The sequence below is a fragment of the Salvia hispanica genome, chromosome 1, assembly GCF_029641045.1.
Source record: "Salvia hispanica isolate PSC_SH4W2 chromosome 1, Shi_PSC_v1, whole genome shotgun sequence".
Taxonomy (NCBI): Eukaryota; Viridiplantae; Streptophyta; class Magnoliopsida; order Lamiales; family Lamiaceae; genus Salvia; species Salvia hispanica.
Genome location: NC_142692.1, coordinates 16,804,990 through 16,821,100, shown reverse-complemented (window position 1 = coordinate 16,821,100; position 16,111 = coordinate 16,804,990). Strand labels below are relative to the sequence as shown.

The following is a 16,111-nucleotide window of genomic DNA, read 5'->3' as shown; positions in this document are numbered from 1 at the left end:
AATGAAATTGGTCATTCTCGTCCAATCTCTTGTTTATTCTGTTGCAGACGGCCATTATCCTGTCACATAGGGAAGACACGATTTCCTCGTTGGAATTCATGGTTGGAGGGTGAGTTCGAAAATGGAAGCACCAATTGTTAAGAGATGATTTCTCTTAACAAGATTCCGGCGTGGCGGAGGCGATCGTCGGATGGATAAAAGGTAGACGATGTAGACGCGGGAGCTTTGCCCGTCGATCAAACCAAGATCAATACCGAATTGAAATAAGCGATAAAAATAAGATAAAGGTAATTGTATTTCTTGATTGAATCCAAAAGATAACAATAGCTCCTATATATAATAATCCTACTAATAACCTAACTTAGTGAACAAGATTGCAAATATATGGAAAATATATGATAATATAATAATAGAGATATGGGAGATATTTGTGGAGATATTCTAGTATCAGAGACTCTGCCATGGAGAAGAGAACAAGTTGAGGCAGGTTTGTGGAAACTAGAAAGAGGCGTGCAGTTTGGAGATGGAGGTGGAGGGTTGGATGGTTTTTTATAAATTGTGTTAAAATTTATGGAGGTAATTTAGTCAATTAATAAATATTAGAAATGAAATAATCATTAAAAAGAAGAGAAAAAATATAAAAAATCGAAAATTCTTTATTCGGGCCAGCTTATCAGGTTTTTGGATCTGGCCTTAAATGGGTTACGGTTTATCGGATGCAGATTAATCGAATTAAAATTTTCAATCCTAATCCTATAAATTTGTCAGACTATTCGAGTCAGCGTGACACACTGATATCGCTACGACGAAAGTGTATTACTTCCTCCGTTCCACAAAAGATATCATACTTTCCTTTTTTATTTGTCCCACAAAAATGTCACATGAAAAAAGTTCGTTCTCACATTTTGTGGGACCGATTTTTTTGGCCTAAGCATGAGACTAAAACCCTAGCCTCTCGCCGGCGATTAACTGTCGAATTTGTTCCCAAATCCGATTGAAGTTCGTCAAACTGAAAGTTGCGAAGTATTTCGACAGAGATGGACACTGATTTCGAATCTTTGCAGATATCATCTCTCAGTGAGGTGGATGAGGGCAACGTCGTAGAGGATGCAGACAGTGATGAAATTGACGACGATGAAGAGGACCAGATTCCTATGACTTTAGGATTTGCGGAGGAGCCTAGAAATCCTTGGTCATCGCGCCGCCAATACTTCCCGAGTAAAGCTGGTGGTTCACCGGTAATTTAATTTGTTAAATTTTGTGATTTCACTTTCAGATTTTGATTTCGAGCTGTAGCACTTGTGCTCTCATGTGTTTGTTTCCTGGTGATGTGAAATGTTATATTCATTAATTTTATCATTGTTTCAAGGATTATTATGAATATAACGAAATCTGATTATGATACTTTTTGTGATTTAGGCATGGTTGGATCCCATTAATTTGCCTTCGGGAAGATCCAGTCTTTGTGATTTTTGCCATGAGCCTTTGCAGTTTCTGCTTCAGGTGTAGTAATGAAGTAGATTGTTACTGGAAATTTGACTCACCTCATTATAGAGTGAAATTTATCATGAAAGGATAGAGATTAATTTTGATGGACGGAAAAAAAATGGAAGAAACAAGACTTTATTTCGTGGACGGAGGGAGTATATAGTTTACAAATTGTAACTTGTCTAATTTCTGTTTCTCATTATTTTGTTTTGAGTAGGTTTACGCGCCTTTGCCTGAGGAATCAACTTTTCACCGAACATTGTTCGTTTTCATGTGTTCGTCAATGCCCTGCCTTCTTCGTGATCAGCATGAGCAGTGGAGGCGATCTCCAGAAGTCCAGTCCAGAAGGTAACTGTTTTCTCATTCGTTATCCCTAAAATTGTTACAACACATATGAAGTTGAAATGATCAATTGCTTGCTATGTTATGTGTCTGATAACAAAATGGCTTAAACAGTATCAAGGTTTTTCGGTGCCAATTGCCACGGGTGAACCCCTTCTATTCTAGTGAGGCGCCTGCTGAAGATGGGAGCCAGCAGCCATTGACAGCTGGAGGTAATATTTTGGTAATTTTTATGTACATGTCCTATTTACAGGTTGTTGGTTTGGTTGAAAATTCTTGTCACAGTACTCAACTACTGCAATGACGATAACTTTAATGGTCATTCTCTTCCCCCCAAACCTATATTATAAATTTTGGGGTGCAAAGCTTTGGATAGGAAGAAATTTATATTAATGCGGTGGGAATTGTGCAGAACACAATATGGCATTTGCACCTACGAATGAGAGAAGTTGAGAAGTGCTATAGTACTGAGATTTGTGTATAAGCCTGTATGATATACTCCTGCAAGTTGGGAGGGGCCTGCTTATTTATTTCTTAATCTGTTTTCATTGGTTTAGATATTGTTTGTGTTAGTTTAGTTTCTCAGTCATTTTTATTGGACCTTTCACGGGCTGAGATTGGGAAATGGCAGCTATTTAGATAAAAGGACGTTAGTAAATGTCTAAGTACTGTTTAGTCAATTGTGTCTAGAGGCTAGGCAGGAGTGACGATATGTTTCATTATCCTTGTTCCTTCAGTTTGTTTCCCAGAATGTTTCAACTAAGGTACTCGTAATTGTATCTTATCTCCTGAAGTGGTCTCTATCGTTGTTGCTGTAGGGGGCTGCATGTTATGATTTTATGTAACATATTAATTTGCATGTACACTGATGATTGATAGAATGTCACAGCAATGCTATGTGATTGGTGTCAGTCATGGAAAGGAGACAAAGTTTGTAGTAGCTGTAGAAGAGTGCGCTATTGTTCTGGGAATCACCAGGTACTTAACTTAGCTTAAGCAAGGCATGAAATATGGTTTTGAGCTTCAGCTAACAAATGGAATACTTGCAGGCTGCTCACTGGCGATCCAGTAGCTCAAGTCATAGAGTCCTATGCCAACAGTTGCAGCCGTCTGGCATGGAGTCTGAATTAGGTAATAGTTCTAGACAACAAAAATGATTATAGCACGTTGCTTTTATTGACCCATGCTCATATGCTTATTTTCAAGAAGATAAGATTCCTCTATTTGCTCTGAACTTCAAATGCATATTCCAGTCATATATGCTGATGACAATAGCATATGGTTAGTACGTATCTTCCATGTCGAAGGGGGAGTGTGTCCTGGGTACTGGAGGGAAACATTGTTGGATTGTGGAAGTTTCTTAACTATTTGCTTCTGTATCCAAGGATCATGATTTTTATTGCCAAACAGCTGCAAGCAATTTCCTGTGGCCCGAGTATGAGATCACATGTGAGGATGAGTCTGAATTTGATGAGCCAATATCCAGTGAAAATGGATCTGGTAATGCATTGGTTTCTAGAAGCCGGACAGAGGGTTCTGATGGAAATCTTATGAATAATTTCCAGGTGATTTTTTCTCATCTCTGTAATCTCTTATTTCTGGCCTTAATACTCAAATAAATAGTTAAAATCTGATTTTCTTAATTATTGCTTAGGCATCTGATGACAACAGTAGTTGGGCATCTTTCCAAGAGAGAATATCTTCAGCTCCCGAACAAGTCTTAAGGTGATCAGTTGGAATTAAATATAACGAACTGTGTCTCCAATCTCCATTTTCATAGACATTGCATTTTACTATGTCTAGCGAAATCTTTGAAACGAGTTTCTAGATCATCTGTTGTTTTCTTAACTTCACATCTGTTTCTTTGATGAGCAGATACTCTAGCTCCTCTCAAGCAAAGCCATTATGGCCCGTTTCTAGTGGCCGGCCGTCAAGAGCCGATATTCCTAGGTGCAACCATTGTGGCGGCACACGTGCTTTTGAATTTCAGGTTATTGCTTCTACAATTCACATTTCATCCAAAGTGAAATGAGTTGGTTTTCTTTAAGATCATGTCGTCGCTGTACTGGCTTTCGTCAACAACCACATTTGATTCCTAAACTGATGCTTCTTTTGTTGGTCTCTTGTAGGTTCTACCCCAGATACTCTACTTCTTCCATGTTGAAGACGACAGAGATTCTATCGACTGGGCCACCATCGCCGTTTACACATGTGAGGCCTCATGTGAAGGAGGTGCGAGTTACAAAGAGGAATTCGCTTGGGTTCAACTTGCTAGTCAGTCTATATCCCACCAATGAATGCTAGTCGTGCTAAGACAAAGTTAGGAAACCACAAACATGCTAATATTCTTTTGTCAGTAATACATTGAGTTGCATCATCTTTTTAGTTTTTGGTTGAAAGTCGTCGTATTAGATTATTGCAGAGTAGATTTTTGTATTTTTTTTATTTGAGAACACACATGAAGTTGATACTCGAGGGCCCTTTAGTATTTTTTGTTGTGTTCCGAATATATTTATTATTCTATTTTTACACATTAGAAAATACGTTTAATAGCTTTCGAAAATGCAATTTATAAGTTATTCATTATTTATAGCTTTATTTATATGATCAAATTATGTTTTCTTCCACATTCCAAGATTTAAATGATACTCCCAATATTTTTCAGCACGAGTTTTAAGAAATGTTAAAAAAAGTGGGTGGAATATAGTTAATGGAATATGGTCTCACTTGTATGTAGTAGTTTTAAATGATATGTAAATGAAATGAGTTGATGGAATGTGGGTCTTTTTTATCATTTATGGTAATTATGAATCGGGACTCTTATTCGCGGAGGATTCAAAATGGAAAAACGAGACTCCTATTCGCGGATAGAGAAAGTAGATCATATAGTTTTAAGAATTCTTGGTTGTTTCATGGTAACTTTTTTACTGCAAATCCGATCTTATATTGGTGCATACGTAAATAGTAACGTAAATTTCTTTTAAATATAATCGTTATGAGTCTTAAGAGCATACACAACGGTAGGCTTGATGTAGTGTTGGCATGTCCCATCGGGACTTGTTGTCATTGGGTCATTGATGTGGATGCTTCCTCCCGGCACATCCCATCGGCCGCCCCTATAGGCGGGGATGAACCCGTTCTGGCGGTACGTGTGCCCCCGCCTATGTGGCGCCTTCTAATTGGCCGTTGATTTGACCGTTGCATTTCTATTTTAACAAAAAAAAGTTGGCAAAAAATCAAAAATAATATAAGTTTCTTGGTTCTAGTGCTTTCTGAGGCGGTATGCCCTGCGCTCTTTTGCCCATGACGGCTTCAAGTATCTGTTCGCAAAGATCGGGTCCTCGGAGATGTAGACCTAGTTCCTAGCCAGGGCCATCAACTCCTCAGGGGTGTCGTTCTTGCGAGTGGGAGGCTGAGACGTCTTCGGCGCTATGCCCTTCCCCTTCCCATTTGTGCGCACCTAGGGAGCAGGAGCCTGCTCCGAAGGGGAGTTTGGAGGCTTGATATCGAAATGCTCATACTTGTTGGTGTTGAAGTTTGGGTCAATGGTTGAGCCGTGTGTTCCCGAGGTACTACCCTAATCTCGGGTATTAATGGATACACTTCGTCGCCATAGTTAGGGTCAATACCCTGGGCTTGAGAAAAGTTGTAGAATGCGACTTGGAGACCCAGAGTCATGGGTCTGCCACCGGGCAACATTAGGGGATCACCGAAGAAGGAACCGTCGGATATCCTTCGGGATTTGTTGGGGGACCACCTGGATTCATTTTTTGCTTTTTTGAGAGATAAATGAGATAGAATAGATTGGAGTGAAAGGGTGATAAAATGGGCTGAAAATAGGATATTTATAAACTGAAAATAGTAAGAACATAAAAAAAATTGGCGTAATCCGCCACAATAACGCAGATCAGAGCGCCGAGGAAATCTCTGAGCTACGGCGACCGCCATGGCATTTTTTTGAACAGATGGTTTCAACAACGTTGATAAACCCGCCAATGGCATCATGGGGATGTAGAATAATATCCTAAGGAACGGGACGGATAAGGGACGACCATCATGAGTGCACTAAGAAGCATAAAGTATAAGTAAAATAAAATAAATCCATATCTATACTAATGTAAAGAGATAGTTTTGGGATTATTTTCAAAAATGCCATTAAGCTATGTTATGAAGGGATATATCATAAATTCTTAAAAAAGTTTGGTTACTATATCTGAAACATATTACAGAAATTTATTTTAAAGTCAAAACATAGATCTATCAAAACTAGAGTTAGAGATTAGCGCAGTCGTGGTTCCGGGGGAGCAGATATTGCTGCAAGGAGCTGGGTTCGAATCCCAGCGTGAGGGAGCTTCCATCTCTCAGGCACAAGTGTGAGGCCTTGGGAGATGGGCTCCTGTCAGGACAGTGGGTTGAAGGCCTCCTCTCTAACGGGCCGCTGTGTACCCTGATTGAACCCCCTCACAAACTATTGGGCCGGGGTGTGAGGGCGGTCAGGGTGACCGCATCACCTTTTGCTGCAAGAGATAGATTTATTAAAAATAGAGTCAGCTATATTCAATTTATTGTTTAGAAAAAAGCTGCTGTGATTGTGAAGAAATACTGCCGAAACTTTTGGGCAAGATAACTATCTAATATATATAATGGAGAGATAATGGCTTCCGAAATAAGTTTTAAATCTTTAGAAATCTATACAATATATAAAAGAGGAGTTTTGAGAATATTCACAAGATTGTCATTATGAAATTTTTATAATATTAATGAAAAAAAAATTAAACGTGGAACATTATCTCAATATTTTATAATATATTGGTACCTCACGGAATCATGGGAGCAGTTTTAGATTAGTGGAGTAGTTTTAGATTAGTGGAGTGGTGGATGTCATAGATGTCTTCTCATATTTTTTACGATCCTATGCGTAGCAAAGTGTTAGAGAAGACTGCAAATGATGACTTAAATCAGTAATTCATGTTTTTGCAGTTCAATCGGCGACGGATATGGAGTATATGGCTGGAGATATTTGGAGATTGAGAGCTCAGGATGTTGGGGAAGGAAGTGTAAAAATTAGGTGCGCCTGTGCAGTTGCTCACATATATGCGTGTGTGTTGTCTCTTGTGTGAGTTTATTGTGGGATTGAGATGAGATATTTAGTATGGAATTGAAGGAAGCTTAATGAATTAAAGGAGTTTAAGGAGTAATATTTGAGTTGGTTCGCCATTAATGAATTAAGCTTGAAATTTAAGAAATATTAGTGAATTAATGGAGTTTTAAGTAGTAATTGTTGACTTGGTTTGGCCTTAGTCATATGCTATATTTACATTGTTTATTGTAATTATACATATGTGTTTGTGTGTGTGTTTAATGTGAAATTTACGAATAGGAGGTATTTTAAGTAGCGTTCCTTGACTTGGTTTATTGTTATCGGGTGTGCTGGTAATGCATTGTGAATTTTAATCGTGTTGTTATTTTTATTCCTCCAAATGATTTTGCTGTATTTTACCTATATTCTAACAGTAGTATTTAATTTTTATAGTTGGGTGGCAAATGGTGTCGTCGGTTCTCCTGCTTTTGCAGCCTTTGATCAAGGTTTGTACAATATCCAAAAGCTAAACTCAGTTCTTGAACATATATAGCAAGTATAATTTGTGATATTGATTTTCTTTCCCGCTCATATGAAGGTTATGATGTTTTTCTTGGAAACTTTCGTGGATTAGTTTCGAGAGAACACATCAACACGAAAATCTCATCTTGGACCTGTTGCTGCATTTTTCCTGCTCCTATTTGACCCCATCAGGTTCACACACATTCTTATCATTAAACGTGTGATTAAGTGGAGTGAGTGGGGGAGTTTTACTATGTCACGTGTATTTGGTTTAAACATTTGATCATTAGAATTCTAAATAAAAATATTTTGGTCCTTTCATCAAATGCATGTGGTGTGAATTGTTCGATTGTGTACTTTCATGGGTCTCATCTTATGCTTTGCTATTGATTATTGATTTTGTGTATTGCAAATTGATTTTGTTCCTTATTTTATTGTAGTTTTAGGTGAGGCGGACGGCTTTAAAGATGACAAACGAGTTATTTTACCTATGAGTTCTGTTGAAGAGTGACGAATTGTGAAGAATTGAAGGTTTTAGTTTATAGTGATGAGATTGGTTTTAGTTTTAAAGTTAATGTAGTATAAAGAAGTTTTAAAAATAATGAGAAATTATCCATTTTGTTTAATTCTTTATTATGATAGATTTTTATCTTTCTACTCCATGATTTAATGTTTAAACATTATAGTATGTGATTTGAGGGATGTAATCAATTGCTAACTAATTACCAATCCCAAATTGAGATCAATTTTCAACCATTAGATTAGAAGATCTTGTGATTAATATAATGCCAAGTGTAATATATTTTAAAATTAAATAATTATTAATTAAATTAAAAGGGTATTAATGTCAAATCTTATATATAGTAATTATAACTAACTACTTTCTCTCTTCTCAAAATCATCTCAAATCTTTAAATTTACGTAACTCTCTCAATTTAAATTATTTTTTCGCAAAAAATATATCAAATTAAAGATAATTTAATAAGGATTCCAACGAGATCTCAATTGCATATGTTCCGACGATGTTCGGGTGATGAAATTTGATAAATTATATTTCAATTTTCGTACATGTTGATAACAGCTTTAATCAACAAATGCAACAAAAAATCTCAATATATTGTAGGCAAAATCTCAATATTATGCATGTCCAATCTCAATAAAAATGTGTTGATATTTTCTTGTCCTTGTATTGATATTCTAATGTCATATTGTTGATATTTGTAATACACAATGTTGATATAAAAAAACACCCACGAAAATTATCATATGATAACATAATGACGATATTACCCTTTTGTTGATATTTTATCTACTATTTATTGAGATTTACGAGGTTTAATCTCATCCACTCATTTTAAAATCCAAGGGTGGAGATTTAGTCTTGATTTTGGATTAGGGTGCTATAAGCATTAGAATAAGACTCTGTGATTTGTTTCAAATTTATTATGCTTCAATGTTGATTTGTATAGATTTTTTATTCTCATATAACTAAAATTGTTACTCATATTATTTATTGTTAATATTCATTCTAATTTTGTTTATTTAATTTAAAATTGAATATTAATATATTAAAAATATACTGATCTGGACATGTGTGATACTAGTGCCATATAAAATATTAGTTTTGATTCAGCGAATTTATATGACTAATGACTAGTTCAAAACATATCAAAAAAAAATATTGTTCCTTGTTTGAAAAAAAAATAATGGGTGAAAATATTCTTCTCATATGGTAGCATAATGCATCCATTTTCACCATGGTCACTTGAAATTATCATCATAAACAAAAGGATCCGACCTCTTAAAAACTTGTGTGATGTGTTGGTGGTTTGATTATAGTGTTTGGAAGTACATAAAGATATTGTTATCATGTAATTATTGGAATTGAAATAAAGAACGAACAGACCACAAAGTGTATAACAGAAACATATAAATCACAATTACAATAATGAACATATAAAGAGAGAAACTATATCCTTCATGTATTATACCTACATTTTTACTCTCTCCATCTGCAAAATGTTGTCCATGTTTGACTCGTCATGAATTTTAAGAAATATGAAGAAAAGTGAGTGAAAAAAGTTTGTGGAATGTGAGTTCCACAATTATCTATTAATTTTAAAATAGAATGTGAGTGTAATGAATTAGTAGAAAATAGACTCCATTTATCAAAAATAAAATAAAAAAGCAAAATAAACAATATTCCACTAACAGAATAAAATGACAAAAGTAGACAACATTTCACTAATGAAGGAAGTACATAGGAGTAATGACTACTATATTCCTGTCGTTCCATTACACAAATCACCTTTAAGGGTTCATTATGAAATGTATTTGATTATGGGAGAAAAGGTAAGGGTGGTGGCCACATATTAAACAAAATAAAAGTAGAATAAAAGTGGTTGAGATATTCAACGCATTTTGGCTCTTGCAAAAAGCACTCCTGCCAACAAACCTATGAGAGAGAGAGAGAATATAAGACAAGATAAATAACAAACCTATGAGAGAGAGAGAGAGAATATAAGACGAGATAAGTATACTGTAGTATTCCATGGTAGTGATAAAATACATACTCTATTTATTGTACAAATTTCAAACTATGATCTGGATCGTTAGATTTCAAGATTTGATGTCAATAGATAACAAATAACGTCTACATAATAGGTCAGCACAACGTCAATCGATTGACAATGATGATGTTGTGTTGACATTTTCTGCTGCCATCTGTTGTCATCAAATTTTGAAGTCTAAAGGTCCAGATTATAGTTTGGAGTTTGTACAATATATAGAGTTTACATTTGATTACATCCTATGTGTACATAATAAGTGTTCAAGTTGTAAACAAGTTACCAAAGAGAATGCTAGCAGAATTTTCCAAGCTGGTAGGCACTTTGAATAGGAGAATTCCGGCAACGGAGAGCGGTATCTTGTTTAGGGACCCCACCAAGCTGAAACCAAAACAACCGATAATACTTAGTCCACCGTGACACGGTCTTTAAAAACTTCTGTTCATTTATTAATCGAAAAATTCCAACAGTCCATAATAATAAGCAACAACCTTTCATAAATAACATACCTGTATGTCGTAGCTCCCGTTTGATGGAGAAACCACATCGAGGTGAAGCTGATGGCTAGACCCAACAATCCGCTAAACGTCATCACAACCCAGAACCAACCCGATCTCAACAATGGCCTGTCGTACACACCCAAACATATTTTATTTATCAATCTATGCGTACCCCATTACCGTACTCACGTACTATTAACTACTTACGTTTCTACAAGATAATCCACCTCCTTGAAGCCACAAACAAGCATAACTCCTAGAGGCAATGACAGGCTATTGTTTAGCATCACCATCGAGAATTCATTCAGCTCTCCCGATTTAGTCACTTGCTTCGCTGTATCCATCACCTTACGCAATGTCAACTTCACCAAAACAACAATTCACTACTTTAAATCTAATACTCCATAACTCGCTTCAACAACACTAGACAAGATCACTTACGGAGTAAGAAGCTGTCAACAAACAATTGATCAACTGCCACGTGTATCCAGTCGCATCAAACGACAGATCAGTGAATCCTCCCGATATTGCTGAGATTATCTACATAACAGGACCAAACAACATTACCTTTACTTGATAGCATACACACTCAAATGTAGTGTAGCAACTACTTTGAGAGCTCGAATATTTACTTCCCATCAGTAGGATTCAAATTACTCGACTTTAAAAATATGCTCCTATTTTTTCTACAACATACCATTAAGAAAAGGGCTGCCCATACTCTGTTATCGTGGTGCTTGTTAAATAGATACATTTCTCCAACAGCAGTCATCACGTTCGTCACATTCTTCAGAACCGTAACCATAGCCACATTTATGTATTTTAGACTGCAATCAGGCATGGAAATCAAGTCACCAAATAGTTTGATGAAGAAAGCAATTATTGCTCAACATTATATCTTAATGTGTGGCATAAATGAACAAAAAGCTAAGCAGTTTAATCAAGCAATTTAGACGTGAGTTTAATCAAGAAGATCCCTCAACAGTCCGAGTGCAAGATACATAAACTATGACCATATTTCAGTTTTCAAATTTGACCTGAACCCAAACATCACTGGCGAATAACTCGATTCTTTGGAGTCCGATGAAAAACCCTAAAGTACCATTGGAAAGCACTCAATGATAGTTTTCTATTGGCATGTGGTACAAGACTTCAAAGTTCGTCAAAAAAAAAAAAGAAGAAACAATTTAGTTTCATTAGAGAAACTTTCATGTTCTTCCTCGACCATGACCAAAACCCAATACTATGAGTACCATTAGAAAGCTACCATCCAGAGCTTTCCAACGGTAACATGGCATTTCCCAACGGACTCTGAGAAATTAAGTTATTGGCGTGCAAAAATTGGAGACCTACCAAATTCCGAAACTTATAACATGTATATTCAACCAAGAGTTCTGTGTTAGTTTAAAACTTGAATCTGGCCATAGCTTGTGTATTTACAGACAATTAACCGTAAAAACTAATGTGAAAACTGAGATAACAAGATGAAAGATTTGTACCTAAACATACTCGTAACAAGCATCCCAACAAATATAACATTGACGGGCAACCAGACCTTGATCAATCTCCACGTGAGCGGTTCCGTTTTGATTATGCCAAAGATACTTAAACCTGAGACAACAACTACTGCTACAAAATTCTGCAAGCACGAACAAACATATATATCAGCGAACGTGGGAATGATTTGAATCAACAGAACGTAAGTAGAGTCTAGTAAGAAAATTGTGGATGGAAAAATTTACGACGGGAGAAGCTTATATGGAAGGTAACCTGGTAGAGCATCAAAGATATTCCGGCATTAAAGTCATAACTGGAGAGGACATACTTGTTAACCAGTATCATTCCGCACGAGGAAAGGCAGTAGGAGATGCCAGATAGCAACGCTTGGTTGTGTAATGCCGGCCTTCTTCTACTTTGAAATCCTCGTTCTCTGTCCTTTTCGAACCTCCCATTCTCCACGTCAATCTCATCATTGTTTATCTTCACCCCTAAAGTAGATCTGGTGAAAAGGAGCATAGATTTCAACAAGTATGGTCGTGGGAGTCATTTCAATCATAGCAACTTCATTTGAGAAGTAAATTACAATAGTCAATATATTGTGAAAGTTGAAATAAGTGTCGTTTCCAAATTATGACAAGTTCCGTGTAACTATGTCTTAAACAGCAAAGAAGAATGCTAGAATGGTTAATCAAATGACAAAAGAAACATATTCTAATCACGACAAAGATCAATAATGAATGTTATGAGAGCTATGAAGCGCGGTGAAGAAGAACTCATTCGAGAGTTCATTCATGAACATATTAGTCGCAGTCATATTCCTAGCTTGGGAAAGAAAAAGACATCCTTTTGGTGAAGAGCGATTTGGGGCCAACTCGAATTCCTACGGACTTTCTTTATCTTTACCAGTTCAATAGATCCCCTTTATATAGGTTGAGTTTTAAGAAAGTAGGCTAACGCATGCCGGAAACTTGTTTCGAACATGTAGGAAAGTATCGTCAAAACATTATCCAATCACAAACCCATACAAGCACCTCTGTTTACCGTTACTTCAAAACAAGATCTCTTGTGGTTTATACAGGATCCTTCACAGGGAATCATATCAAGTTTCAACATAAAGCTGCATACCTGCTGGCTATTGCTCTACTAATTGGACTCGACACCTGATCCATAGAGCCATTCAAATGGTGACTTGCAATGCCTCTTTCTTCGCATGGAGATTCCATAAAGAGGATCAGGCAAATCCAATGCTCGATACGAGATCAGCTGCAGATAGTCGTCGAACAATATAACACCAAAGGAATTTCCTATAAGATCAATGCAGAGTTGCAAGAACAGCATAAATTATAACCACTCAAATAGTGCCCAATTCATTCACACAGAATCTTGCACACTGCTCCACTTTAAACAGCTGGAAAGCAAAGTATCTCAGTTTGATCACACAATAAAGAATGCTCAATCATTTGTATTTAACAACACCCTAACCAACTTAAGCTATTTATCATATTGCCATTTTTGGATTGCATACAGATTGGTATATGCTACAATTTCTAATCAGATTCCAACCAATATATACATACAAGATGTCCCAATTTAGCATCAATTCAGATTATAATAAAACCCAATCTTCAACTTATTAACTAATCCAAAATCACAGACCCTAGAAATACAGAGTCAATCAGCAAGATTTGAACAAAAGGGGTAAAATTACTAGAAATAAATGTAATCTCATACAAAGATCACATTTTTATTAACCCAAAATTAAAAAATGACGGATTCTCAATCTACAAATCTACAAAATAAGTAACATCAAATGGAACAATCCCATCTGACCTAAGAAAGAAGGTAGACAGAGCAGAGCGAGAGAAGGAGATACCTAGGATTCGTTTACAACTTAAACACACAGCAGAGCCAGTGGTGTGAATCAGCATTTGGAATCTTCCGGTGGGGAAAAGATCGAAAGCTTTATGTGAATTTGAAGTTGAGTGCAGTCAAACTGTATTTAAAAATGAGACTACGTACTTCTCAAGAATTTAAATAACCTCTTCTTAAATTAGGGGAATCGGGATTGATGGAAATCAGATTCACACCAGTGTTGACTATTTATGGAGTTTCAATAACGAGTGAAGTGAGCTTCCACATCCTACTGAAGTAATGGATAATTCGAAGAAAATGATATAATATTGAGAGTATTGAGATTAGTGTATGGGGACGTGATCAAATGAAAACTTTTAATATTGTACAAACTCAAAACTATGATCTTGATCATTGAAAAATGTCAACGGATCATAAAAAGCATCAATAGAAAAATGTCAACAGAATTTCAATGGTAGCCAATGATTGATGTTGTGTTGATATTGTGTTGATACTGTGTTGACATTAAAATCTTGAAATTTTACACTGTATTGATATTGTATTGAAACTGTGTTGAAGCTATGTTGAGGAGCTTTGAGTTTGTATAATATATAAATTTGCATTTTATCACTACCCATGAGAGACATATATAAAGAGAAATAAAAGAAAAAAAAAAGTATAATTAGAGAATTAAGTAAAAGAAACAGGAATAAAGAATGAGAGGATTGAAGTTTTGTTTTTAGCTCATGATGTATCGTATGGATTGAGAGCATCCACATCCATGCTCTTGGATGTGGGCCCGGATCATCTTTATTCATTTTTAATTATCTGCTCTTCCTCAAGAGCACAATACTCACATCCATGCTCTTCTGCAAGAGCTTGCTCAATGGTCCCACCCTTTTATTATTCATTTTAAATACTTCAATTATTAAAAACATTTTCACAATATTAAAATGCATTAAAAATATCCGGAATACTATTACAAATTACTAGTAAAAATTTAAAAATAACATAATTAAAATCCTAAAAATTAAAAGTTACATTGTTTAATTCATAAAAGGATTATGAATGTGGGTATTTATAGATATTTTTAGGAATAAAAAAAATTAAATTGAAAAAAAACTGTAAAAAACGGCTATATTTTTTGGAATCTGAAAATATTTTCTTTATTTCTTTCGAATTATTTTTGATCTTTTATGAATTTATTTTAAAATGTACATATTTAACGAAATAAAAACGAGCTAATCAGGAGGCGCCACGTAGGCGTGCTCTTCGGCACGGCGGTGCTCTTGCTATCGATCTGTGTTGAGGAGTTTTGAATTTGTACAATATATAAGTTTGCATTTTATCACTACCTAGTGGCGCCGTCTGTGGGAATCGGAGCGGAGGTGTTTGCAGCTTGATCGAGCGGCTATTGGATTTATTCTTGAAGATATCTATGACAAGGATTGACGGAGAAGTTCTTGGGGAAGAATGACTTCGGATTATGGTGCATAAAGATATGCGCTATACTTATCCAACAAGGCTTGGGTGATGCGATAAAGGGCAATGATCTGAAAGGAAAGGCGGAGGAAGAGGACGAGAAAACGATCCTCAAGAAATAAGAGATTGCATAGAAGGCGCATAGCTTGATCATTCTCTGTCCGGCTTATATTGTGTTGCGCGATGTAGCCAGAGAAACAACTGCAACAGGTACTTGGCTAAAGCTCGAATCCCTCTACATGACTAAGTCTCTAGAAAACCTTTTGTTCATGAAACAAAGGTTGTATTCCTACAAGTTTTATGAAGATAGGAGTATAAGTTAACAATTAACTGATTTCAATAAGGCATTAGATGACTTAGAGAACATTGATGTGAAACTTGAAGATGAGGATAAAACAATTATATTACTCAGTGTGTTGCCAAAAACCTATGATACATGCGAGATGCGATGCTCTATGGTAGGGAAACTACCATTACACTTGAAGAGATGCAGTGTGCTTTGAGATCTAAGGACTTGAGAAAGAATTCTTCGAGTCAAGAATCCAACAGTCAAATTCTGAACGTTGGAAAATTCAAAGGGAAGAAAAAAAAATCAATCCAAATAGTAGTTAGAAGTATCAGGATTAGAAGCTAAAGGGGGGTGAAGCCAAAGAGACTAGAAGCTTCCACTATTGCAAGAAGCCCAAGCACCTCAAGAAGGATTGGTATTCGTGTAAAAGAAAGCAAGATGAGGAAGGATGGACTCAAAGCCAAGTTGATGTTGCAGAGGAGGTCTAGAA

At 36.0% G+C, this 16,111-nt stretch overlaps 2 protein-coding genes and 1 long non-coding RNA gene across 4 annotated transcripts; 2 read left to right on the top strand and 1 right to left on the bottom strand.

Annotated features, from left to right (window-relative positions):
- Positions 1-861: 861 nt before the first annotated feature.
- On the top strand, positions 862-4,371 carry LOC125218606 (uncharacterized). Its single transcript, XM_048120303.2, has 10 exons — positions 862-1,238; positions 1,420-1,503; positions 1,706-1,836; positions 1,945-2,042; positions 2,720-2,808; positions 2,880-2,961; positions 3,241-3,395; positions 3,485-3,555; positions 3,706-3,820; positions 3,960-4,371. The coding sequence occupies exons 1-10, from the start codon at positions 1,038-1,040 to the stop codon at positions 4,125-4,127; spliced, it is 1,194 nt and encodes a 397-aa protein (XP_047976260.1). The 5' UTR covers positions 862-1,037; the 3' UTR covers positions 4,128-4,371.
- Positions 4,372-6,782: 2,411 nt separating this feature from the next.
- Positions 6,783-8,054, top strand: LOC125218622 (uncharacterized). Its single transcript, XR_007175989.2, has 4 exons — positions 6,783-6,898; positions 7,364-7,416; positions 7,509-7,624; positions 7,873-8,054. It is a non-coding gene; the product is annotated as an uncharacterized LOC125218622 (long non-coding RNA).
- A 1,558-nt stretch (positions 8,055-9,612) lies between these two features.
- LOC125218954 (GDP-mannose transporter GONST1-like) lies at positions 9,613-14,151 on the bottom strand. Of its 2 annotated transcripts, none has more exons than XM_048120775.2 (10): positions 13,873-14,151; positions 13,125-13,262; positions 12,270-12,498; positions 11,999-12,138; positions 11,197-11,326; positions 10,941-11,039; positions 10,707-10,861; positions 10,509-10,625; positions 10,283-10,380; positions 9,613-9,887 (listed from the first exon to the last, which is right to left on the bottom strand). In XM_048120775.2, exons 2-10 carry the CDS (start codon positions 13,220-13,222, stop codon positions 9,844-9,846), a joined length of 1,110 nt encoding a protein of 369 aa, XP_047976732.1. In that variant the 5' UTR covers positions 13,223-13,262; positions 13,873-14,151; the 3' UTR covers positions 9,613-9,843. The 2 variants fall into 2 exon arrangements, with proteins under 2 accessions (XP_047976732.1, XP_047976731.1); XM_048120774.2 differs by having other exon boundaries at positions 13,125-13,303; positions 13,873-14,150.
- Positions 14,152-16,111: the final 1,960 nt, after the last annotated feature.